At 38.4% G+C, this 26,504-nt stretch overlaps 1 protein-coding gene across 1 annotated transcript in view; it reads right to left on the reverse strand.

Annotated features, from left to right (window-relative positions):
• The window catches only part of CREB5 (cAMP responsive element binding protein 5), a 261,883-nt gene that overhangs the window by 219,846 nt on the left and 15,533 nt on the right, over window positions 1-26,504 (reverse strand). Inside the window, exon 4 of the mRNA XM_018575758.1 lies at window positions 3,279-3,439. Coding sequence (XP_018431260.1) covers window positions 3,279-3,439 — 161 coding nt within the window. The remainder of the gene's footprint in view (window positions 1-3,278; window positions 3,440-26,504) is intronic.

The raw sequence follows: 26,504 nt of genomic DNA on the forward strand, positions 1-26,504 counted from the left end.
CAGGAAGATCTGGCCACAGGGGGCATGGGGGCATCATTGCACAGTTCTACGAACAAGTGTTTACCCATAATTGAAAAAGAAGTTCTGGTTGGACTGGCTGTAATTGAAAAAGAAGTTCTGGTTGGACTGGCTGGTTAAAGTGTGCAATATTCATATAACAAAGACACACACTGTACAACAATCACCTTAACATGGGGAAATAGCAGCAGAAAGGATTCTGCTCAAGCTCCACACATATTGTGCCAATCGTACAAGTATATTTTATTAAGGTGTGATTAAGCTGCCATTTGTTTTGTATTTGATTTATTCCTAGGCTTTTCACATTTTGACAAGAAAACACCTTATTAAACTTCACCATCATTTTTCATTGCTTTCAGGTTGCAGTTCTACTCCTACTCTCTATCCACAGCTTTATAATGCCCAGAGGTTTTATTTGAGAGAGAGGCGTTGCTTAGAGCTAATCCCTCTCCATAATTTCCCTTAATATTATGGTATTTTCCAGGATCCTAGGATTTAGAGTTTAATACTGTGAATGGTTACATAGGCAGAGCATGAATGGGATGATGGTTGAAGGCTGTATGTGCAGACATGAACACAAACGGGGAGTAAGTTAAAAGGGAGGCGGAGGAGAAAGACGACAGTATCCCCAGGGGAGCCCCATCTGTGAACACTTCACCACTCCCCAACGAATGGAGCTCTGCGTGGGCACAGGTGGATCCCAGTCTCCTGCTGGAGCAGAGAGCACTGCATAGCCTGAAAGAAGACTTTTCATTACTGCTGGCTGTTTGGATTGGAAAACGGCCATCTCAAACATTTGCAGGTGGCTTGGCCATACTTTGACACTTAAATATTTGAGGCCGTGATAAAATCAGAATATTACTACAATATGGCGCTATACAAAGTGTAATGTGCAATCCTTAATATGAAATGTATGTTAAAAGATCTATTCCCAGGAGACTACTAAGAAATTCACATTTGAAATTAGTATACTACTTATTCCCAAATGTTTTGGTTTTAATGTGTTTTGGGAGGGAATGGAAATGAAAGCAAGTCCATCCAAGTTCTTTTGCCTTTCATGCTCATGTTACAACTGTTTCGAGGCATACATTTTCAAAAGGCTCACATTTTTTATTTTTGCTTATCCTCCTATGGCAAATAGGAAAACTCATAAGTCTCTCAAATTCATAATCCTGTTTGTAACAGCTCCGAAAGAGTCAGGGGAAAATAAGGGAAATGTTGACATCATGTGCGCTGATGCTATCGAAAAAAGCACTTTGATACCCATCAATGCCTTCTCCTTAGTTTTGAATACCTCCATTCCAGCATGGAAAGCATATACAAAAATAAGATGTCATGTGATCAGAGAGGAGAGCGAGGATAAATATTACATCTGACAGTCCTTCAACTGATAGTATCTGAAATTTGTTTTCCCTGATGTATTTTTACAGAAGGGATGCAGGGATTTATGGTTATGTACTGAGGTTTCCACAATATTTACTTGTAAAGCACAGGTCAAATTCAAACATACTTCACCTGCAATACGAAAGCAGTTACATAGTTAGTCAGGTTGAAAAAAGACACATGTCCATCGAGTCCAACCTAAGCAACCTAAGCAGTATCAAAAAAATATATATTTCTAGAATATCTACATAATGAAATCAACACATTTGTATAGGTTTACAAACACGCAGTTCCGAAACTACTCCAAGCAAGAGAAATCAGTTCAGTTCATGATGAAGGAAGTGGGCTGCCAGGCCCCCAGGAAACAAACCACTCAACATATTGCCAAGTGACCATTCTATACAACAATGGCAACAAGGTGAGTGACTAGAATTTGATCTTTGTTTTATATTTTAGATCTAGCAAACATACTCGCTTGAAAGAGTTGACCACAAACTGTAAACAGTTGATGATGCAAAATCATGCACACTGCTGGTCTAGACTTACACAGTTATAACCTGGAATTGCAGCCTTGCAAGGACAGACTCAAAGTGACATTAAACTCAGGAGTTAAATGATAAAAATGCATTCAAGTACCTTAACTATTAACAAAACTGTAACTTATTTGTGTATCACTCAGCTGTAGCTCCTCAAATCATCTCTGCATTGGTGCTGACACTGTCCTTCCTTCTGGAGGGGGGCTACTTTTGTTCCCCGTGGTCCCTGTGTGTGTTGTAAAGTAGCCACCGCTCCATCCAAGCTCGCTCCCGTGATGGACTACAATCTCACATTTAGTTTTCTCATTTGTATTGAGATTGTATTCCATTACGGAAGTGAGCTCGGATTGGTGGCAATGGGAACAAAAGTAGCCGCTCTCCACATGTAAGGACAGTGTCACCATGAATTCAGAGATGATTTGAGGATCTACAGCCGAGTGATATACAAATAAGCTAGATTTTTGTTAATAGGGTACTAAATGCATTTTTAACATTTTACTCCTGAGTTTAGTGTCAATTTAATTCTAACATCAGTAAAAACAACATCTTGGTCAATGCTCAATGGCTGCTTATGAGATAGTGGACAATCTGGGTTGCTACTTAAATCAGAATAAACTTTGGGGGGAATTTATCAAAACTGGAGCCGACAAAATCTGGAGCAGATGTGCATGGCAACCAGTCAGCTTCTTTCTTTCGTTTTCACATCTTAACTGAACAGACTGAAGGCAGAAGCTGGATTGGTTGCACAGCTGCTCCAGATTTTGTCTGCTCCATTTTTTGTAAATTCCCCCATTTGCGTATAAATGGAAAAACCCTTTAATCACAGAAGTGGTAACACACAGTGATAATGCTGACAGCACAAGAGGATTCAACTACTTAAAGCATGCCGTTTCTCACTTTTATATTGCTTTATACTTCTTCCAACAACAAAAACAAGTAAGCCGAACACACAATGACATAAACAAAACATACGACTAAAGTATGACACCAATATAAAGGACAGTTTAGATTTTCTTTTGTTTTACAAAAAAGTTTGTTTTTGTCTGAACAACAAAATCCACACCAGGAATGTTATCTTATTCAAGCATATCAACTGAAGAGAAATCGTTCATTAATGGTTGGCCCAAACAAATACAGATGTAAATTATGAACCTTTACAAAAGAAACTAGAGAAAAACTACTAACAGCTTGTTATAGAGTAAAAGCAACAAATTAAACAAACTTTGAAAACATTCTCAGTTTGATTGTATGTTTCAGAAATAGCAAGCCAGTAGCCAGATATCAATCTATGAAATGAATAATAATTTCTTATTAATAATTATGAAAGAATAGTCATCCTACCCAATCTGGCGATTTGTGGAAGGTGCTTGGGTGATGACCGAGCTGGACTGTGGAGATGGCATTGCTTGTTGAATTACAACGCTGGTGTCATGATTTGGCATTCTTGAATTTGATAGCTGGTGCTGCACTGGTCCTGTCATTCCTCCATGAAGGGTGATATTCTGAAAACAGAATAGAACTGATGTAAATAGGATTCACAGATTCCATGTGTAAAAACTATAGGACTGTATGTGTGTTGCTCATAACCACCATACAGTTCCATCTTGGAAAGGGGAGTGAGGCAACCAGATGTCCAGACCAAAGAACAGGCCATTGGATTTGCCTAGAGCCTGAGGGAGACTAAGTGCCAAGCAATGACTGCATAATTAGGGATGATCTTCAGGTCTGGTTTGAACATAAGTTCAACCTGAAACCAGCCCGTTCACAGTTCAATGAATGCCCAAACAAACTGGCTATATTTGGCTAGTTCACCTGCCCAAACTCCTGCCTGATGTGTGTAAACAAATATCAGCCGGTGATCTACCAGTGTACAGCGGTAGTACTGTATTGGTACGTGCCCCCCTAGGCAGTGACCAGCTACCCATGCATTTTTTTTAACAATAGTTTGCAATTTAGCATTGGGAAAAGGCCAGAGAATAATAGCAAATTCAGCTCCCTTAGACTTCAATAGGGTTTGGCAATATGTTCGGGGTTCACGGACTTCCTGCTGACTTCGCTGAACTGCCTGTGAACCAAACTTTGCTCTGTATACCCGTCCATATGTGCAAATCAATAAGAGTGTATCAGTGCTGGGAAAGTTAAGTCTCATTACCAATTCTCAGTGTAATAAAGTGACTCGAAGGTTTCTTGCTGAACTGTGTTTTGAAGCTCTTTCCTGGATGGATGCCAATTCTCTCTGGCACGATATACATACCTTCTTTTAGACACAGTGATGTCACCACGGGGAATTCTGTGCTTCCCTATGCAATGCAGGCAGATCATGGGCAGATCATGGCTAGTGTGAGGGGGCAGCAGAGTGCTGTATACAGCCTCCTGAAAGCATCACCGCGCCCTGTCTTAGTACTCTGCTTGTTCTTGGTAAGTTATTCCAGTATAAAAAAAGCCTTGGTGGGTTGATGTTAGTCTGATAGAGTGGACACTCCTATGCAGGCTGTATTAGCATACAAACTTCCCTAGGTAATGCTCAGATGTGATGCCAGGCCTCCATGGTTAATATAACTTAAATTAATGAATTTATTTATTACGGGTATTTATATAGCGCCGACAATTTACACAGGGCTTTACATCAGTCCCTGCCCTCAAGGAGCTTACAAGCTAATGAAAGGGACCTTCAAACCGGGAAGGAAAGAACTAAATGATGCTGGGTGTTCTCCATCTAGGAAATGAAGCTTGCTCTAGCTGACTTGCTGTGGCTTCTAATGCACACTCTGAGAAGCTCAAAGTATGCAGTGAAATCAAAGCCAGCAATTTCATTGCACAAAAGTAGCCTGTACAACTGTGCAAGACTGAAGGTATGGTTTTAGGCTATATATACATATATAGATCTATATATATATACTGTTGCTGTATGTTATGATTTCTCAGGAATGTATTCACAATTATTTGTAAACTTACTAAAGGTCCACATAAAGTGAGGTATTGACAGTCTTTCCCAAAATTCAGCTCTTAACATACTCTTTTTTCCCCCCTTGTATTTGTTATGAATAGTATATGAATAGATTAATGGCCACAATAAACTATTATATTTGGCCTGTAAGAATTTATTTAGGATATAATGTATTAAATGATTGTATTTACATATTTTGCTGTGTAGTACTGAGAAAACTTCATAACAGCGATAGATATTTTTATTTTACTTCCTACTTCTCTGCTCTCTTACTTTAAAAAAAATCTTAAATATAGAATTCAAAATTTAAAAAAAGCAGGGCAGCTCCAATTTCAACATCTTGATCAGTCTCTTGGGAATCATGAACCTCTCATGGCACTCTACGAGGTTCATATAGCTCTCTCTTTGCACAGCGCTCACGTCCTTGTTTTCTCTCTTTCAGTACAATGCTGAAAAACAATACTTGTTTATGCTGAGCTGTGGTCCCTACAGAGATAGCTTGCAGTACTGGAATGTCTCAATGCAGCAACACGACATCAGGTTTCTGTTTGGTCCCTCAGCTGTCAATGCCTTGTGTAGTTTTGCCTATTTCCTCTGCTATGCCCCAGTCATTCCAGTGCTGCCACCATATTCCAGCTTTTATTTTTCCAGAGCAGTTTAGAAAATACACCCGATTGGCTGCTTCGGGCGACACCTTCACTTTTATTTTGCTAACATTTTATATGCGGCTATATTCATGGATAACAAGCACAACTCTTACATGTTTTCTCAGTATTAGAACATTTTGGACCATTAGGTAGCGTTTGCATCACTCCATGCTGAGATAAGTGTAAACTAGTTTTTGCATACAGTAAAGAGACTGAGGGGTAGGGTTGCGACCAGTTCTTCAAGCAAGACCCTAACAATCTAGCAACGCGTGGACATTTTTTGGGGGAGAATGAGTCGTGGCTTATTCATATGTAAAAAGTGCCACCCATTAGTATGTAAATATTACAGTTGAGACTATTTTCAGTGGAGGGCCAGTAGCGCCTATCTTAATTTTGGTTGCCCCTGTCTGCCTGACATCTTGTGTCCAGGTTTCTCCTGCCATAAAACCCGGACACAGCATTCAAAACCCGGACTGTCCGGGTGAATCCTGAACAGGTGGCAACCCTACGAGGGGTATATTTATAAACAGTTATAAACAAATCAAAGAGACAATCTCTGTGAATGTTCTGTGAGAATTGAGGCAAAAACAAACATTCTTAGTATATTTTCTTTTCAGGTCGAATGTAATGATCTGAGAATACCACATTATGGACACTAGTAGGAGCTGAGGAGCACAATAAAAAAGTATTTTTTTTCAAAGAAATCTGGTTTTTGCCTCTATTCATAGAAAATGAACAACCACAGCCAGGGTGAATAGCTCTACATATTGTTTATCAATAGACCCATAATTGTGTATTTGTTGAATCCATTGACATAAGATAAACAGGTTGTGAAAGGTTTTTTAAATTTTTACACTGTATGGTATATAGGGATGCACAGATACTTTTCGAGTACCAGTGCCGATACTTGGCATTTTCATGAGAACTACCAGGGTTGCAGCGGTTGAAGCTGGGACCTGGCTCTGGCACTCCACCACTGTCCTGAAATCATTAGTTTGTATTGTTTTCGAAAAACTGTCACATGACAATAAACAAAAATGTATCAGTACTCGTACTTGTAAGTACTCGGCAAGTACCAGTACTCGTACTCGCAAAACAGGTATCTGTGCATCCCTTTATTTATATTTATAAAAACAAAATCGTACATTAAAACAGAGATGTACAAATCCCAGAAGCTCCGTGTGCTCCTTACAAATGACAGCTGCCTCCTAATTTTTGAATTTTTCTCTAGTGTAGTCTTGGAGCTCAAAAGTATCGGTACATGTACTCGTACTTGTACCGAGTACTGTACTTGGTATCTGTGCAACCCTAATGGTATATATTTTGGTAACACACATTTTTTAGGTGCCTTTGCTATCATCAGCCCATACAGTATTTTTATTTTCGTCTTCATCTCCTGTTTGCCCAAAGAATATGTGAGGGCGCCACAAGCACATTAGTACTAAAATCTGATCCCTTTCACTATCCTCACCTATTCAGAAAAAAAATCCTTTTACACTATGGATGTAACAAGGCTTATTCAGCAGATGGCTGGGCATGAAGGGATTAATGTGGGGTGTATCATAGCAGCACAATCTTGGCATTATGTGTGGTGTTATTCCTGTCCACGTTGGAATCTTGTTTCAAAGGGCATGTTCCAGGGTGTTCCTGTAAGGAAGGTCATATACATATCTGTCTGCTGGTGGCCTCCACTGTCTTCTTCAATTGGATCCTGGTTGCTGGGCAGGAGGAAGCAGCTTTGCAGCACCTAGTTACTGCTGCCCTATATTTTTCCAAGATACCTTAACAGTTGCTGGGCACTAAGACTCATCATACATTCTGGGGGACCTTATTTAAACTTCATCAGCCTGTGCCTCTGTGCTTTTTTATAAACTTCCTGCTGACCAAGTGCAGCTGATATGTCTACTTATTCCTGTTACTGACCTTTGCTACACTCACAGATTATGTCTTCTGTCTGCCACCTGTTCTAGCTTCTCCTCAACCACCCATCCACCAGAGGGTTTGCCATCTTGTACATCTCCATTGCTGCACAGTACATGTTCCCTTTACCTACCCTGGGTTCACTTGCAACATACTACATACAATATATAACTTTGCGTATTAAATCCTGGGGGCAACCTTGTACCAATAGGCCTGCTTGCCTTAAGGGAATGGGGGCTGCTAAAGGTGAAGCCAGGCTTGCCCGCTATTTACTCTGGAGTATCTGCATTTTGACCTTGCATTTCCTCCCCGTCACATTCTCCATGAAATAGAATCAATGAAAAATCCAACAGCATATGTAGATATTCCCACAACTGAAATCCGCTAATTCTAGTCAGAAATGTGGCAATTCTGTAGAGATTCAACTACTTTCGACCAGTCTTCTATCACAGAAAAAAATAAAATGGCTAAAAGACCCCTACTGACAATAATTTTGATAAAAACTATAAGTAGTAGGTGACATTCACCCATCTCATTCCTACATTTAAGAGCTGGTTGCAAGCACTGGACTGCAATAGATAGAAAACTGCCTTGTGTATGGTCAACAGAGACATAAGAAAAAGGTTAGGTTTAACTCCCCTATATTTAGCAAAACTGAAATACTAGTTTTGATTGAATGGATCTTTTAATTGCTCAGTTTATAGGGAGGTGAGAAAGAGTGACATGAATGTAGACCCTGATAAGCAGAATGTTACAGAATGGAACTAATAATAGCAGTCAGGCTGTATATTCAACCCCGTGATTTCAAACATTTGTTTTACGATTTAAGATGTATTTAACACCTCTGAAGGCGTAAGACTCAAAGCTGTACCTGAACAGCATTAAACCAGTTGCACAAAGTAAAATAAATACAGCTTTCAGTGTGGACGTCTTATGGGCTTCAGCCAGTCTGGACTCAAACTGGAGTATTTGGAATAAAAGTTCAAAGTGACAATATGAGAAATGACAGACCTCAAAAAAAGGAAAAAAAAATCACAAATGTTGCAGTAACAAGCGCAAGGAAAGCGTTCCATATACTTTATATAACAGAATGTGTAAGTAGTACTTCTAATAAAAATAGACCACTTTAAAGTAAACCTGTCAGTATGCTTAAGGTACTAAGCAGGCTACATCACTACAGTGTATGCTTACATATACCCTTAGATGCCTTCTTCAGTGTTTCCTGAATCTTGCAGCACTGTAATATGCAAATTTTTAGACTTCCTGAAAGTGTTGAGAGACGGTTTGCCCCTTCCATCTCCAGCACCTTCCTTATGGCTCATCACATTACGGGCCATTGGAAAGATGTAGTGCTATAATTTCCATATCTATCTATCTATCTATCTATCTATCTATCTATCTATCTATCTATCTATCTATCTATCTGTCTTGTATATTTAACATTAATTAATGTTTTTAGGAAAAATGAAAAATATCAGCATGGTATGACATCCCAACCATCCCATTTATGTTAGGATATATAGCCCTTCACTCTGATTTTTACCAAACACAGTAACCCACCTTCCAAATCGAGAATATGTTGAGGAAATGCTTTTTGGGAAAAACTTTTTAAAGCTGAAAGTGAACCTGTGCTCTGCCCATACAGAGCAAAGATACAGGTTCACCTAATACCTCAATTCCTATCACCACATACTCTTCATTGGTTCCCATGGTGCTGGGGCAGGAGAAACCATCATGTGTAAAATACAGGTCACTCGGTTTGTAGCTTACACAGGGCTATAGGCACTATCTACAGTATGTGCCAGTGCTGGTGCTTAGCCCAGTGCTGTCACATGGAGTAACATGCCACTTCATAGGCAGAAATACATGGGGTTTTTTTTTGCTCCTGGTAAGTGAGCAGAGTAGTGGGGGAGTGAAGAAGGTGATCATGTGATGCTAGGGATGAGGGGGATTAAGGTAAACCCGTTGCATTCCCCTGTATTGGCAAATAACAGGTTTGTTTTAATAACTGGAACAAATCCTGATCTCAAAGAGAATTTCTTACAGAATGCTTGCAAAAGATAATAGGCTAAGCTGTATGTATAGTTACAACTTGTCTTTTATTTTTTTAAAGAGTAGAGAAGTAAATCTTATCATGTTTTTTGCTATCGGTGTCTTGCAAGGGAGATTTCCCTTCACTTCCTGCCTCTTGGAGACACAACAGAACATGACAGTAAGGCCTCATTCACACACAACGCAAGCAAAATTGTATATTGCGTATATACGCGTCTATGCGCGTATATACGTGCGTATACGAGCGTATATGCGTGCACTATATGCAATCCCAGAATGCATCACTCGTAATGGAATTTTTAATGTGCTGTACGCATGTACGCGCGTATACTACGCAGAAATACGTTGCCCGGACTCATCTCTGTTCCATTCTGTTTTTGCGCATATATACGTTACGCAAATATACGGCTCTATACGCGGCTGTGTGTATGGAGCCATTTATTTGCATAGGTTGCATATGGTACAATACGCACGTACGGGCGTATACGTGCGGCAGTGTGAATGAGGCCTAAATCTTGTCAAAGTGAAAGGAATTCCTAAATTAGACAGCTGTCACCATAACATGTGTCGCCACTGGAAAATTCCTCTCACCTCTTGGTTTCCTGACTTTATCACATTCTGTGTCCCTGTTACAATAGATATCAGGACAAATGGAGTAGTGACTCTTCCCATTGGACACAAATAAGCAAAATACAATTTAGAAAGGGTCTAACCCTTCACCACTCTATCTAAAACTTAAAAAAGAAGTTTTGCCCTTACATACACTTGAACCATTAAATGGAAAAAAATCATACAAATCGTAATAAATTGGTCTATTGGATCATAGTTACATAGTTACATAGTTAGTCAGGTTGAAAAAAGACACATGTCCATCGAGTTCAACCTATAGGAATAAGGATCTCCATAGATCTATAGGATAATGGTGAATTGTTCATGAAAATTATTGCATTTTTTTAAAAAGACTACTGTGCTTGATAATCTATTTCATGCCAACATTTCTTTTAATTCAGACTGTAGTGTGAATGCTGTATTTCCAAAAATGAAGTATGTGTGACGGCTATCTACAAACAAAAACTATCATGAATTTGAAAAAAAAAAATAATTTTTTTTTAATATGCGGGTCCTTAAAAGAGAATTAAAGCCAAGCTTTTTTTGGCTTTAGTCCTCTTTTGGGTCAAAAGAGTACATTTACTAATGTAATCCTATGACCGAAAGCCAGCATCTAGTGGGCTACTGCCTGCTATTTGCAGAGTTGTGCTGCAATTGGGAAAGATCCCAACAATATTGTCGGGATCCACCCCGCTGCCTGGACAGCTGGCTCTGCCTCTCTAGACCAGGGCCAGCTGTGCCCGCCCCCTCCCCTGTCTGTTCCTCCAATGAGCGATGGAGGAACAGAGAGAGAGGATTGGGGAATCCCTGCAGGGAGCCGTGACTGGCAGTCACTGCTGTCTGCAGGGAGAAAACCATGAACTTGAATGATCAGTGATCTCTGATCACTCAGCTCTCAATCTATAGCGTCGGTATGTGACACCTGCAGTGTCACGTGCCAGGTCTAAGTATTGGGGAGAGTACATTTTACTCTCCAAGTACTTCATAGTACTTTGTTATACAATATACAATCTTTGTTTTACAAATTAACATTTAATACATGACAAAGGATTTCCAAGGCACTGTGCTTTAGCTAAACGGACAGCACTTCAGAGCTGCTGTGTTTAGGGACAATCTGTCTGGCTGAGGCTTCAAACTAAGCTGTCTCTGAGTCACTGTGATGAGTAGCCCTTAATGAGTCATTGACCCTGTAACGAACAGGCTTCTTTTATCAAAGAAGCAAACAAAAAGCCTTTAAAACTGAATGTCAACTAAAAAAATTAAATAAAATTGGTAGCCTAGTAATAGTGAAAGAAATTAGCAGCTTTTGCTCCAATACTCACTTTCAATTCGAAAACTGCAGTAATCTCACCACTAAATGCCCTGGGTTTTCCACCTTAAATGAGAGTCAGCATCATTCAACCAGCTTCCTCTGACCCCAGACTATTGTGGACCCACTTGCTGGGGCGGTATTATCATGCAGATCGGGCTCAGTGTACTACTACTGCACTGAACAGTGCTCAAATGTAATTACAAGAGCACTGTTAAAAGGAGCAGTAAGAACCGCCCAGCCCTGCTGCCATATGAGAAAAAGAAGGACCCGTAATGTCATCAGACCAATTTTTTTTTTTTAAAGTATATATCTATATATAAGACTAGATGGTAGGTGAGGGGTGGGTGTGGTCTTTCAACTGTTAAAAATACCTCATTTCTAAAACGTGAAAAGGAGTCTAAAGTGCCACCTGCCAGTTAACAACCAAAAAAGACAATATTAATACGATATATTTTTCTGACTTGGGGGGAAAAGAGAAAACCGTATTTTTAGGCCCCAACCATATAAAAAAATGAAAATATGTATAAAGCCACCTTTTCACTCACTAAATGCATTAGTTTTTACTGATATATAAAACTGTTGAAGCATGGGATTTTCTGTGAAAAAAGCATATAAAAAATGTTTGAAAGCTGCTAGACTAGAATTCAATTAACACCCAATAAATTATCTACCCATCTGATATTTCAGTTTTTGGCAGACAATGCAGAGTTAAACCACCTAATGAGACCTCTGGCCATGAATTCCAAGTCCTGAAAACCTGCCGCGACCAATATGAAGGGACTGGATTTTTTATTATGATACAAAGTATGCAGTAGGCTGAGTGAGAGGACTCTAAAGTGAGCAGTTATACCTAAAATTTCAATGATGGTCATAAAGGAGTCAGAGACCGGCAGGAACATTATTCCACTTGATGTAAAAGTCCGGTGAAAACTCAAGGCTGCCAACTGCGACCTATAATGTTTGGGGTTCACTGGTGTTTTAATGTGAACTTGGGAGAGCATATAGCACAAGGTGCTGGTATGAACCTGCAGGTACTTAAAATGTGACTTACACCTACCCCAGGAGCCCTCCAAACACAGAGTGCAGGCAGTATATAAGTAACGACTTTCCTGGAAGTCACAGCTTTTGCACCCTCCTACTAATTCTCACAAATTTCAAGACACAAAGTGTGAGATGCAATTATATTAAGCCCTCAAGATTAATGGAAGCTGGTATTGCATCCCCGGTTGGGAGCCCTGGGGCAGAGTGAAGCCAAATTGTCAGAATTTACCCTTACACAAAACCCTTTTGTAGATTGCTTTCACAGTGTAGCGTTAGCTTACAAAGGTTTTCAGAGTGATTGGTTCACTGTAAAAAAAAATATAGTGCCCTTTGTGGTTGGGACTCCTTTGTTGAGCAGTAAAAAGGGGTCCTTCTACCACAGATTCCATATTTTCCTGCAATGCCATCTTCTGGGAAATCTGGCATAATGGTTTACCTTTAAAATACCATGCCACAGAGAGACAACTATGTTTTTGCACCTTATTTCATTTTCACCAAGGCCTCTGGAAGGTGGTAACCTCTACATGTTATTACAGCATAGGGTCTCAATTAAATGATGGATTATGGAAGTCTATTTAAGTCAAAAGGTCATCTTTTCTCCAGATTTAAACACTTGTGTATCATTGTGCATAGACAAATGCCTAATATAAAACTCCTAAACAATAGGCAATCAGCTGAAATTGTTCGACAAAGCCAACCAACTTTTCCTACCAGAGTGGTGCCCTCAAATTATCAGACTCTGAAAACACCAAACACCCTAATAATCTAATGTGAAAACTCTAGATACCAGAAATCTTCAATCACTGGTCTTGCTTTATAAATATGGTACACATAGACTTAATATCTTTAAAAATGTGTCTCTTTAGTTATATATTTCTATTTTTGCTTTTCATAATAGCAAACTTTTGCCACTCATTTGTCCATTCTTTTTCTTTGTCTCGGCTTATGATCTAATTCATGGCAGACTTTGCAAAGCCCCAGCTTTACATGAGAAATGCAAACAGTTCATGTAATAAAAACCAGCCAACATATTGAGATTGGCTACATTCCAAACACTTTATATGTTTTATTTCAACCAAATCTCGCCTGTGAACTGAAGAGTTACTGCAGTTTCTATTGAGAATTGTACCTTAGTATATGTATTCAGAGTTATAACTTTATGCCAAGATATTGCTAAGGTTATCCAATGCATGTAAGATTCTTCACTGCAGAGCTTAATGTATTCTTAATTCTGCCATAGAATGCAGCAACAAGTAAACACAAATTACATAATGTTTAATGTTACTGTGGTGCCTAGAAAGGTGCATATTTTAGAATGTATTGTTACAAAATGGAATTCAATATTTAATTTGTATTTATTGTAAGCTTCGATGTGATTTTCAACAAAACACAATTTTAAAAATAAGTTATAAATATTAGAACAAAGTTAACATAAATATAAAGCATTAAAATAAACTACATTTTCTTTCCATTGTTATATTGCCATTGCACACTAAAGAAGAAATTTATGTTAAATAATCTGAGAATTGGACAGATTGTTTTCATTGGTTAAATTAGTAGTGATTGGTTGAATTGGACCCATTTAACATAAAATGAAAAGCAATACGCCCGGCCAAAAATGAACAGCTCTTTTTTTTTTTAAAGGAAGCCTTGTAGCGAAAAAAATAAAAATAAATGGGACAGTAGTTAAAAACCACTAACCTCAAATGAACCACAAAATAAAACAAAAGAGAAAAAACCTCAATAATAAGAACTAAAAAAAAGTATGCTTCCCATACTGCTTTCCCAACATCAACTTCCAATTCACTGACACTATGGGGGTGATTTACTAACCTAAACACATGCATGCACCAGGTGCGTGTGATTTTCACACAGCAAAATGTATTTATCAACCAAAAAGTCTCTAAAAGCATATTTCCACTAATGCCATATATGGAAAAATCATGCACATGATGCATATATAATGCTGCTTCACAGTTTAGACAAAAATGGTTAGCTCATGCATTTACATTCCTGCATTCATCAACGCAAGCAACACAACATAGAGCTAATTTACACAACATCACCTTGCAATTCGTGCAAGGCTTTGCACAACACACCTGCTGGGTGTGTACTCACTACAAAGATGTTTAGATTCCACCCATAGATCATGCTGGGAGGGAACACACTACAGAGGTGTATACATGTTCGTGGTGTGTTTATAAGGTTAGTAAATCAACCCCTTTTGCTGCCCTCTGCCCCCCCCCCCTGTTATATTGAGGGGGGCGACTTATCCAAAAGCACCCTTAATGGTCCTTCTAAGCCTATTGGCCATATTTCAAAGGCCATGCAGTGCATTATGATCTAAAAAAATTACATAAATTTGCCATCACTGAGAATCTGGAAACTGCAAGGTTCGCCTTGAACTCATGGTAGCGGAAAACCTGAACTTCATCTCTAAAACCGGTCACAGTAACTTGTTGTGGCTGAATGTGAGAATCTATACTCTGTGAAATCACTAGTAATGCTCCTCTTCAGCACTCCTTACTCTCCAGCACTCTTTGTTCTCATGACTGAACACATCATTGTATCTATTTCCTGACACTAACACAGTAAATGCAGTTTTCTCATAATAAACTGTCCCTGTGGCACTGATTAGCATCACTTTCCCTGACATGGAATTAGGATAAATTTACATTGGGCGTAAAACAGCAACTCAAATAATTATTCACCATTGGGCTGACTAGTAGCAGGTAAATAATTATTGCTAAGATGTCAGTTACTAGCAGAGCTGCCCAGACCAGTCATCATAAATTCAGAAATATCTTTTGATGTCAGTACTAAAATATCTTGCTTTCAGGAGCTTTCAGGTCTGCTGATTTTACTTAAAGGTTTTTTTTTTAATATATTGGCTTTAAGTGGTCTCCTAAAACCTTTACTAAATATATACTATGTACATTAGGTAGACTAGCGCATTTATAAAATAAAAAAGTAAAATAAAAAAAAGTTTCCTTTCATTCAGTGGAAACATGACAGCCAATATCTGATTGGTTGTCTTGAGTGCAGTTGTTTATTTTCATGGACCTGATATTTGACTATGCTCTGATCGGCTGCTCAGTGCAAATCAAGTTACACACAAATTGCACACAAAAACCCACCACAGTCCTGCTGATTACATAAACTCTAAAAAGATTGATACATATACTGCAGGCTGAGTTACATAGTATTTGAGGTTGAATAAAGACATTAGTCCATCAAGTCCAACCTATTAGGATCTCATTCTAGGAGTACCTGTACCCCTGTATATTACCTGTACCCCTGTATATTACGGTCCCTTAAGAAATCGTCCAAAAGTTTCTTGAACAATTCCACATTATTTGCTGAAATCACCGCCTGTGGCAGTGAGTTCCAGACCCTAACTGATCTTACTGTGAAGAACCCCCTTCGCCCCTTGTGCTGGAATTTTTTTTCCACCAATTTTAGGTGATGGTCTCTAGTTTTTGTAACGGAGTTAATTTTAAACAGTTTATCGCTAATGTTGCTACCACCATTGAACATTTTGTACATGGAAATCATATCCCCCCTTAATCTCCTCACCTCCAATGTGAACATGTTTAAATTTAGTAGCCTTGTCTCGTAGCTCTGGTCCTCCATACCCCTAATTAGTTTGGTTGCCCTCCGCTGGACTTTTTCCAACTCAAGGACATCTTTTCTTAGTACTGGTGACCAGAACTGGACCGCGTACTCCAGATGAGGTCGAACCAATGATCTATAAAGTGGCAAAATTATAGACTTGTCCCTGCAATACATCCCCTTTTTAATACAGGACAAAACCCTGCTAGCTTTGTTTACAGCAGCCTGGCACTGCAAACTACCTTTCAGTTTGTGGTCTACAATGACCCCCAAATCCTTCTCCATTTCTGACTTCCCCAGCGGCATACCCATAATTGTATAACCCATTTGTTTATTTTTGAGTTGAAGAGTTACCCCTCGGTTCTTTACAGTGAGCAAAGACTTCCTGGTTACTACTTGAGGTGTTCATCCAGGCATTGCTGTAGTACAACAGTCCTCATCACTGCCTTTTGTCTGTAATCTGGTGGTCTGGGAACCCCTTCTTGTGATGAAGGAGAGCTATTCTTAAAGTGGAACTAAAGTCCACATCATGGTGACTGTGCATACTTGTATATTATAGCAAACTTACTACTCTGTGTGTCCTCCTCCAGCAGAGACAGGGCAGGGCTGTGATGGCTGCTGAGTCCAATGCCGCCATCTACCCAACCCTTTCTTCTGGATCCCATGGCACTACTCTTCAGCCATTGGATAGCCATTGATAAAGTAAATCCAGTACATGTGCACAGACACCTGGCTCTATTCTTAGCATGCACCATGCAGTGTAGATGCACAAAGATAAACTGCAAGAAGCATTATGCAAAATTTGGCTTCTAGAAATGATTTAAAGGAGCACTTTATTTCTGCTTTAAATGCACCCAATGCAGGCTCTTTAATGTCTCCAACAAAGAGAAAGCCTAAAAAAGTACAAGCTCCAGAGATTACACTCCCTGTGAAACTGCAAGGTCTACTTTTGAATTTGGCTCCAGCGGATTACACAAAATGAATAATTTAATAAGAATATGCAACTAAAACACTCCTGCAAACAAAAGAATGAGTACGTACCTTTTCCCACTACATGTGCTGCCGAACTCTGCTTTATTGTTGGTCTAGGTTGGCTGAAACACTTTCTATTGTGTCAGATGCCTTGTCCCCTGCTGTATACAGGATGGGAGAGGAAACCACAGAGCACAATGGGGGACACCAGTATCCAAAACCCCAGAAGTATTACATTCTGAGCAATCTTCAGCAAAGCTTGGATCACTAAAGAAGCGGAGTTTGGTGGTGTGGGCAGTGGTACAGGTTAGTAGAGGTGGCTTAACTGCATTTTTTTTTTAAAAGGCAACGGAGAACATTAGTAAAATATTAGCAAAGATGCCTTGTTTTCTTCATAGCCATAGCAGACCAGTATTTGTTTTTACGTGTTTACTGGATTTGCTATATATTAGCAAAAAAGTTTTAAAAAAAAGATAGAAATAAGGAAAACACCTTTATTATCACTCCAAGCTAAATGTTATCTTTGTAATTTCACAGATATAATTTATTTTTAATTCAGAAAAAAATAGCTCTAATATTCAGGGGATGATTTACTAAAGCCAAATAGGCTGTTTACTTTGCAAGGGAATTTGCACTTTGCTGGGGGAAGATTCCCTTTAGCTAAGTGAATAAGGTAAAGTTCTGCCTTAATTCACGCAATCATGTGCAAGCAAAAATATGTTTGTTTGTTTTTTTTTCCTTGCACATGGTTGGGTATTCTTTGCAATGTGAAATTTTACCACATTCACCAAGCTAAGCTAAACTTCCCCCACAAAGTGCAAATTCCCAAATATAAATTCCCAGTGCAAATTAGGTCAACAGCCTATTTGCTTTAGTAACTCAACCCAACAGTCTCATCTTATCTCTGCACATTCAATAGATATTAGTGTACCAAAAAGTCACTTGATTTATCTGGTATTAATATTATTATCATCATTCAAGTATGAATTTAAATATATTTTTAACATAATTTAAGTGTGAATTTGAATACATTTACAGTAAAAACGAATGAGATCAAGCAAGTTAAAAGGCTACTAAACATAATTATATAGTTTTCATACACCACTTTATAAGGAATAATATAATTTATTAGTCAATATATAAAGGTTTTTTACAGGTATGCATACCATAAATATTAATTGTGAATACGATTAGTTGTTATTTTATATATTGTTACTTGTTGTTTGTTTTAGATTTAGAGGCCTTTAAATAAACTATAATAAAATAACAAGACTTTAAGACCAATGGCAGAAGTTCAAATGTTGTGCACAAAGGTAAAGTACATGTGAACCTTTAACTGAATAACATTCAAGTAACGCTAAACTCAGAAATTAAGCTCTAAAATGCATTCAAGTATCCTAACTATTAACAAAAATGTAGCTCATTTGTGTATCACTCAGCAGTATGTGATGTGTATGTGATGTGAGATTGTAGACCATCACAGGAGCAAGTTTGGAGCAGCAGCTACTTTACAACACACACAGGGACCATGGGGAACAACAGTAGACACCCTCCAGAAGGAAGGACAGTGTCTGCACTAATTCAGAGATGATTTGAGGATCTTCAACTGAGTGATACACAAATAAAATACATTTTGTTAATAGTTAAGTACTTGAATGCATTTTTATGATTTGCCTCCTACGTTTGGTGTCACTTTAATTTGCTATAGAGCTTTGTATCTTAAAAATTACAATTATTCTTTAATTAAATACTTGTCACATTTTTTCATCCTTTGTTGCATCTCAATGCTGTTGATCTCCTCTTTAAAGTATGTGGTTGAGCATTGGAAGCATAAACATGTTTCGTAGGGGTTTCCTAATGGTGACAACAGTGGATTATACCTGCAAAATGAGCGCTGAGATGGCAACTTATAATCTCTATCAGGAGCACATCTGTGACAGGGTGTCTATGGAGGAAAACGATTGGGAGACAGGGACGGAGCATGGTTCCCCTATAACATAAGATATTTGAACAAGGACATTGATGGCAGGATCACCCGGTATTATTTTAAAAAAAACTGCAGCTTTTAAAGATTGAAAATTACTTTTAAAATTACATTAACATATTAAAGCTTTTAAAAATAAATTACTGATTGGGTCTACTTAAACTTCACGAAAAATAGTCTGTTTGTCGTCTATCTTAGTCCTGCATTAAACAATCTCTGCAGAGTGGATATTTTGCTGCACTAATGTCAATTATTAAACAATTTAGAACCAAAAAGCTTTTGATAAATGACCTACATGATGGTTGCGACTCTCAAGCATTAGTATGTTCTAATAACTTAATTGCAAGTATATCTGTCTTGCCTGGAGGACTCGCTTAACAATGCTATCTTGTTCCAGGCAAGCTGAAACTCCTGTCTTGTCAGTCACAGTTACCAGCAAGTTCTGAAGAGCCCACACTGGGTCTTATTGAGTTATGCCCATTGTCTGCACACAGAATGCACCATGTCTATGCTGTAAAGCTCCATCTTCATTATATGACATTATTAAATTACAATTGTGTCCTGCACTTCTTTTATTAACATCCACATGAAAGGGTATCTGTAAACAGATGGTATATATGAGACACGGTATAAGATTTATTTTTGGACAGATAATTGGGTAGAGAATTATACAAATCAATATATTTATATATTATTCTGCCAAAATTCGAGAGCCATTACTTAATTTATAAAATGGCTATATTTAAGGTAGACAGTAGGCAGATATTATAGTATAGTAAAGCGAGTCACTGAAACAGGAACAAAAAGGAAGTATCGAATATGTGCGTTTGTCGCGTGTTTCGTGCCGCAAAAAAAAATGCGCGACAACAGCGCGTTTCCGAGGGCTACCTGGCTGTATCCCAATGGATACGCGCAGCAAATACGCCGAAAAGAAGCTCCTGTACTTCTTTGGGCGTAGGGCGTTTTGCAGCGCGTTCCTACGCGCTGTAAAACGCCCAGTTGGGAACCGTGCTCATAGGCAATCATTGATTTTCACAAGTTGAGCGTTTTACAGAGCGTAGGAACGCCCAGGTGTGAACCAGGCCTTAAAATGGGGACCTTTGTTTCAATGACAGTTGTCTAAGAGAAGATTTCCCTTCCTTTGGAGAGATCTCTTATCACTTCCTGCTGTGTCTTGGGGGAAGAAATAAAGGTAACTTTCCCCAGTGGGGCACAGAGAGTAGAAAGACTAACCAGGGTCTTAACTGCTCCCTAATCTAGTCAAAATAAATAAAACACATTGGTTTTAGATATACTTTAAGTCAAATAGTTGTAACTGTATGTTAAATGGGTTTGTTTTTACCCATTTTTGAATGAAAACCAGACAAATCAGACTTCAAATTGAGAAGACTAAGGGCCTCGGTTACTTAAAGAAAACACAGACAAACTATTGTTACTTGAAGTTCCTCCTGGTGCACTCTGAGCTTGTAATTGCTCTCCAATACTCATTGTCATAGATCTATATGTTATTATATGTGCTTATGTCATATCCGTTACGCTATACATTTCGGCAGTGATTAGAGTGACTAGCAAAACTGTCAAAGCTGTAAAGTGAAATAATCTTTAAAATGCCATGAGGTCATGTTCCCATGCATAGCAATGGATGGAGATGTTTGGCTAATCAACTTCTAATTATACCATAAGTATTCTCATAGCTTTTGATGATGCTTGCACAAAGTAATATAGTTGGTGAAACACAGTAAGATTGGGCAGCAAGACCCAACATGCCAAATGCACCAGAAAAGGAACTTTCTAGCAGAACACATGGAAGAACAATGGATCAACAGCGCTGGAAGGAACAGCGAAAACATATATATACAGGTGAAACTCGAATAATTAGAATATCGTGCAAAGTTCATTTATTTCACTAATGCAACTTAAAAGGTGAAACTAATATATGAGAGAGACTCATTACATGCAAAGCAAGATAATTCAAGCCGTGATTTGTCATAATTGTGATGATTATGGCTTACAGCTCATGAAAACCCCAAGAACCCCAAATCCACAATCTCAAAAAAGTAGATTATTACATGCAATCAATAAAACAAGGATTGTACATAGAACAATATCGGACCTCTGAAAAGTACAAGCATGCATATGTACTCAGTACTTGGTTTGGGCCCCTTTTGCAGCACTTACTGCCATTACTTTTGCACGATATTCTAATTATTCGAGTTTCACCTGTATACCTATATATATTAAAGCTTGACTTAATAATACCAACTGCACCCCTCTTGCATACAGGACAATTTAGGGAAGTCAATTGGGCATATGTATAACACACTGGGCCAGCACAGTCACACCAAATAAACCGTAAGGTTATAAGGTTGCGACTAAGCACTTCTGGGACCAAAGAGCAATCCAGGTATGCTCTGACCATGTTTTTCAGACACTGCTTATGATTTCTGTTCTAACCCTACCTAGTAGCTACTGCTGCTACTATTGTTGCTCCTTGTGCTGCTTCTTTGGCCAGTGCTAGCAGAGGTTGTGGAATAGCAATCTAACACAAAGTGAAGAGGATCCTTTTCTTCAGAACTAATCTTTAGACCGATTAGGCATGGAAAAATCACAAGCAATCCTATTATACAAGCCCATATGTACATATTCTATTTGTATAGAATATAGGAGGTTAGAGTATATAAGACTATAACCTCCATACTCTGATAAAATGAACCTCAGTCACTACAACACTTCTTTATTCTTTGCAACAGATAACACCAAACCTATGGTTTCCTAGTTAGATGTGAAACAGGTGTCCTAAAGTAGTAGTTTGCCTGGCCTATGCCTTCCCCCCACAGTGCTATCAATGTCTCCCTTGTATAGGCTATGGGGTGTATTTACTAAAGGCAAATAACCTGTTAACTTTGCAATGGAATTTTCACTTTGCAGGGGAAGTTTTCCTTTAGCTTGAATGTGGTCAAATTTGCAAAGATTACCATAGTGTGCAAGGAAAATAAAAAAAAATGTATTTTTATTACACATGATTCGATGATGGAAGTCAGGAGAGCTTTGCCACATTCATTATGTTTAGTGGAAACTTCCCCCGCAAAGTGCAAATTCCCTTTGCAAAGTGAACAACCTATTTGCCTGTATGTCAACCTCTAAGTCACAGAAAAGAGAAGTAGCCTTAACACTTAGTGGGGACCAACCAGCAGCATGGGCTCCTGCTCCCTTTAGGACTGGTTCTAGTTGCAGCAATTGTGATCACAGTTTGTACAGTATATAACTGTCCTAGGTAGTGTAGCACGCAGTCTGTTTCAGCAATGATGTCTGGTTCTACCAGGCAAAGGTTAGAATGACTGATATAATATAATTATACACAGATAATAGATGGGTATGAATCAAAATAGAATGATTATACTAATCCACTAATTTGACAAATTTCAAATTAACTTGCAGTATGTTTTGACCTCTGGACACTTTAAATACAGTTGTGCTCACATTCTTGCCAGTAATATACCAGATCCATGGCATGCTCATCATTTTGACACTGTATCCAGTTACAGTCAGGGCTCTCAAAATTATATCTCTTCCTTCAGCTTCAAACTACCACCACAGCTATAAGCAGACAGTGGTTTGCATTGCAGTTACCAGGCTTTTCCTGCACAGCGTTATTACATTAACCATACAACTTTATAGTTTTACAAGTTTCTCAGTTTATTAGTTCTAAGTGACTGAGAACACGTGTCTTTCATTTGAATGTCATTTTCCCTGCACATATCCTACACAAATGTATAATATTTATTTCATACTTCTCTGCTTGTTGTGTTTCTCTGCTGCACGTTCCATTTAGTGTTCTGGCTCTGTAAGAAATTCTAACCATGTATACCCAGCTTTTTACAGATTTCATCAACTATCCTCAGGACTGATAAAATGACCTGCAACTGTCACTCTCCACTGCCCTCCTAAAACTACTACCCTGTCTCTTCTCCTGGGCTTTTCCATGCTGTACCTATTCTATGGTGCACTGTGCACTATTTGAACAATTTTACTGTCTGCCAATTCTTAAAGCAAATTTGCAACCTTTTATCTTTTACAGCCAAGGAAGGTTCCATCTTAGCCTCCGTTTGGATTGCAGTTGCCACGGTGCTGCACATGTGATCAGCTATAACACCAGCCATTTGAGGGCTTGAAAGTTCAGTTAAGAGCTGAAATAAGCACACTGCCAACCTTGACAGTTGGCATGCCTTGAAAGTAACTGTTTTGGGAGCCCATTAAATTGGTGGGTCTAATTCCACTTTAAAGCTCTTCCCTTAAAACATATTTCCATAAGAACTCTTAATGAATTTTTCAAAAAAATTACCCTGTAATTTCCGAGAACATATCTACCTTCAAATGAAGATTGTATATACCACCTTTCTGGCCAACTGCTCTGTTGAATGTCACACCAATCCTGAGAAATGGTCCAACATAGTCTATAGGTACTCCTGCTGACCTCCATGTCAATGAAGTAACACCTTCCCTTTGTAGGGGCCATGCCTCAGGATCAGAGCTGTGTTTAGAAGTGTGTGCTGCAGTAATAGTGAGTATGTACACGTCTGTATAAAGACAGGGTTCCTTTAAATGCCCAGTTATTACTACTGCTTTCCCTTACCTGGCTAGTGTTTTTTTTTTTTACTTCTTATGCTCAAACAATCTGCTTTTCAGAATCTACCTCAAAAACTAATTATAGCTTTGTATTTCACAGAAATTAGCTGGGGTGCTGGTTCATACAATACATTATTAACATAAATTGACTATATTTTATACAAATATGCACTTGTACCTCATGTCTATTATTTTCTGAAAGAGTTGTAAAACCCTTTAAGATGGGGCCTTTCATTTGATTGCCTCATTGTTTCCCGTTTTATATTAAAAAGAATGGTACATCTAGAACTGATATTTTAAGGCAGGTGAGTTGATTCACGTAATTTTCCCAAGTTTTTCCAGCTAAAACTGTGCAGAATTTGCCATGCCATGCAGAAGGATGAAGGGAACTATGGAATTAATTGCATTACATATTATGGTTACTGAATGTTGGCAATCCTTCAAAAATTGAGGTTTAGATGAAGGCAAGTGATTAGGGAATGAGGAAAATCAGACCATATTCACTGCCCAGGGCATATTTCCTGCCTCTTCTGTAAAGGTAAAGGTAAAACCTTTACCTCCATGAAACATGCAAAATATTAACAAATCTTTATATGCTTTGGATGAACATAGGTGATTTGTAAACTTGCCTCCTGCCCATTATTGTCGTCAGAGCAAACTTCATAGTTAGCCCATCTTATGGACTATGGTTACCTATGGTTTGGATAGAGTGGGGATGGGTCAAAATCCCAATGTCTATGACTAAAGTGGAGAGATTTCTTCTGACTTCATGTGTGGTAATTGAGGCAAGAAGTAAGGAGAATCTCTTGAACAAATATAAAAAAGAACACTTATTAGAGTTATTAGAGCAGGGAAAGGTTAGACCATCTCTATCCCCACTGATTGGTCACTGGAACAGGTTCTAACCCTTTTCTATTTTACTGAAAACATGTTTTTAATGTTGCTTGTGTCCCTGCAGATAATATTTCCCCGGGACAGGAAGTCAGGGGCAACCCCCCGACAGGGACTTTAACAGCAATAAAACAATGACAACGGCTACCCCACTATATTCCAAGTTTTTAAAAAATATGGATGGGCCTAAATTTCTGAAATAGTTCTTTATTCTAACATATCAATGCTTTTGCTTCATTCTTTTTCCATTTCCTTCATTTGATGACCAGGAAATTAATATAACTGCTGGGTTGGCTTTAACTTTTTGGGCCAACAGAAAACCTTGATGTCACAGTTACAATGCTAAACTACAAATGAGCACTTCACATCCATCAGCCTTATCTTTCTCGCTTATAAGAAATAGAGCAGCTCTACCACAAGCTATTTCCGATTTAATCCTGGCGAACATATTGGACAGTCAAGGTTTCCTAATCTGAATAGAAGAGGAAATTCGATTCAATATTCCATGACCTTGGCTGGTTTCCTTGCTGTGTGAAGCATATTTTTCCTCAGGAAGATCACTACTATATAATTATAATGCTTTCAGTTCATTAGGGACTTTCATCTAGAGAGCAAATAGGGAGAAGGGAAATATGCAGGAGAGTGTAGAAGTGGTCATGTTTGTTTAAGGGGCCTTAATACTTAATCAACTTTTGACATTGCCACCTGATTTCAGCTTGTATGGTTAATTACAGAAACAGCAAAACTGTATTTCCCCCAACACATTATAATGCATTGTACTGTTTTCTTACACAACTTATGTATAAAATGCCATTTTATTTTGAAGTCCAAGTTTTGTAGTAGATATAGGAGCCATCTGCTAAGGTTTACAAGCAAGTTCAAAACCTTACCCAATTTCTTTACAGTGTATTAGTAAGGACAATATGTCTAAATTAAAAGTTTTATGCATTTAGATATAGCTAATTACTTATCCTTTACATGTCTTCTATACAACCTCTGATGTAAGGTACAAAAACCTCACTTAAGTTGTTTTTTTTAGCTTTTCTGCAACAACAATTGTCTGTGTTGTCTGTATGGGAAGTATATATGAAAAAACCCAAGATAAAGTTTGATTACTTTGCGATTGCAATAAATATATTTTTAGACACTTTGGTATATAAGGTCAATTGGCTGTACCTCGACCCTGTTCCCTCCCATAAAAAAGCTTCCTAAGACTAATTTGCCCATTTGAGCCATACAAAATAAAAAATACTGGTCAAGGAGAAATCATCTGAGATTATATTCATTGGGTTTCAGATGATATTTCATTTTTTAGGTTTAACTACATTAAAGTAACACTAAACTCAGGAGTTAAATCTTAAAATTGGCTTCAAGTACCTTAACTATTAACAAAAATGTATCTTATCTGTGCATCACTCAGTTGTAGATCCTCAAATCATCTCTGAATTGGTGCTGACACTGTCCTTCCTTCTGGAGTGTGGCTACTTTTGTTTCCCATGGTCCCTGTGTGTGTTGTAAAGTTGCCATGTCTCCAAGCTCAGTACCATGATGGACTAAAATCTCACATTTAGAATGCTAATTTGTACTGAAATTATAGTCTACATGGGAGCAAGCTTGAAGCGATGACTACTTTACAACACGCAGAGGAACCATGGGGAACAAAAGTACCCCCTCCTCTCCAGAAGGAAGGACAGTGTCAGCACCAATTCGGAGATGATTTGAAGATCTACAGCTGAGTGATACACAAATAAGATACAGTATTGTTAATAGGGTATGTTTAGCGTCACTTTAGGAGTGGTCAAGATATAAGGCACAATCAGGGTGTAAAGGTTAAGGGTCATAGGTGGGGGAGAAATAAGGTTACGTTTTAGGAGTAGGGAATGGTTTAAATCGCTGACAGCTTTTTTTTTGCTGTCTCTCCCCCATAAAGGAGCTTTATGTTCACTCCCGGTTA

This window comes from Nanorana parkeri, unplaced genomic scaffold (assembly GCF_000935625.1).
Source record: "Nanorana parkeri isolate BGI_ZX_2015 unplaced genomic scaffold, ASM93562v1 scaffold4, whole genome shotgun sequence".
Lineage (NCBI taxonomy): Eukaryota > Metazoa > Chordata > Amphibia > Anura > Dicroglossidae > Nanorana > Nanorana parkeri.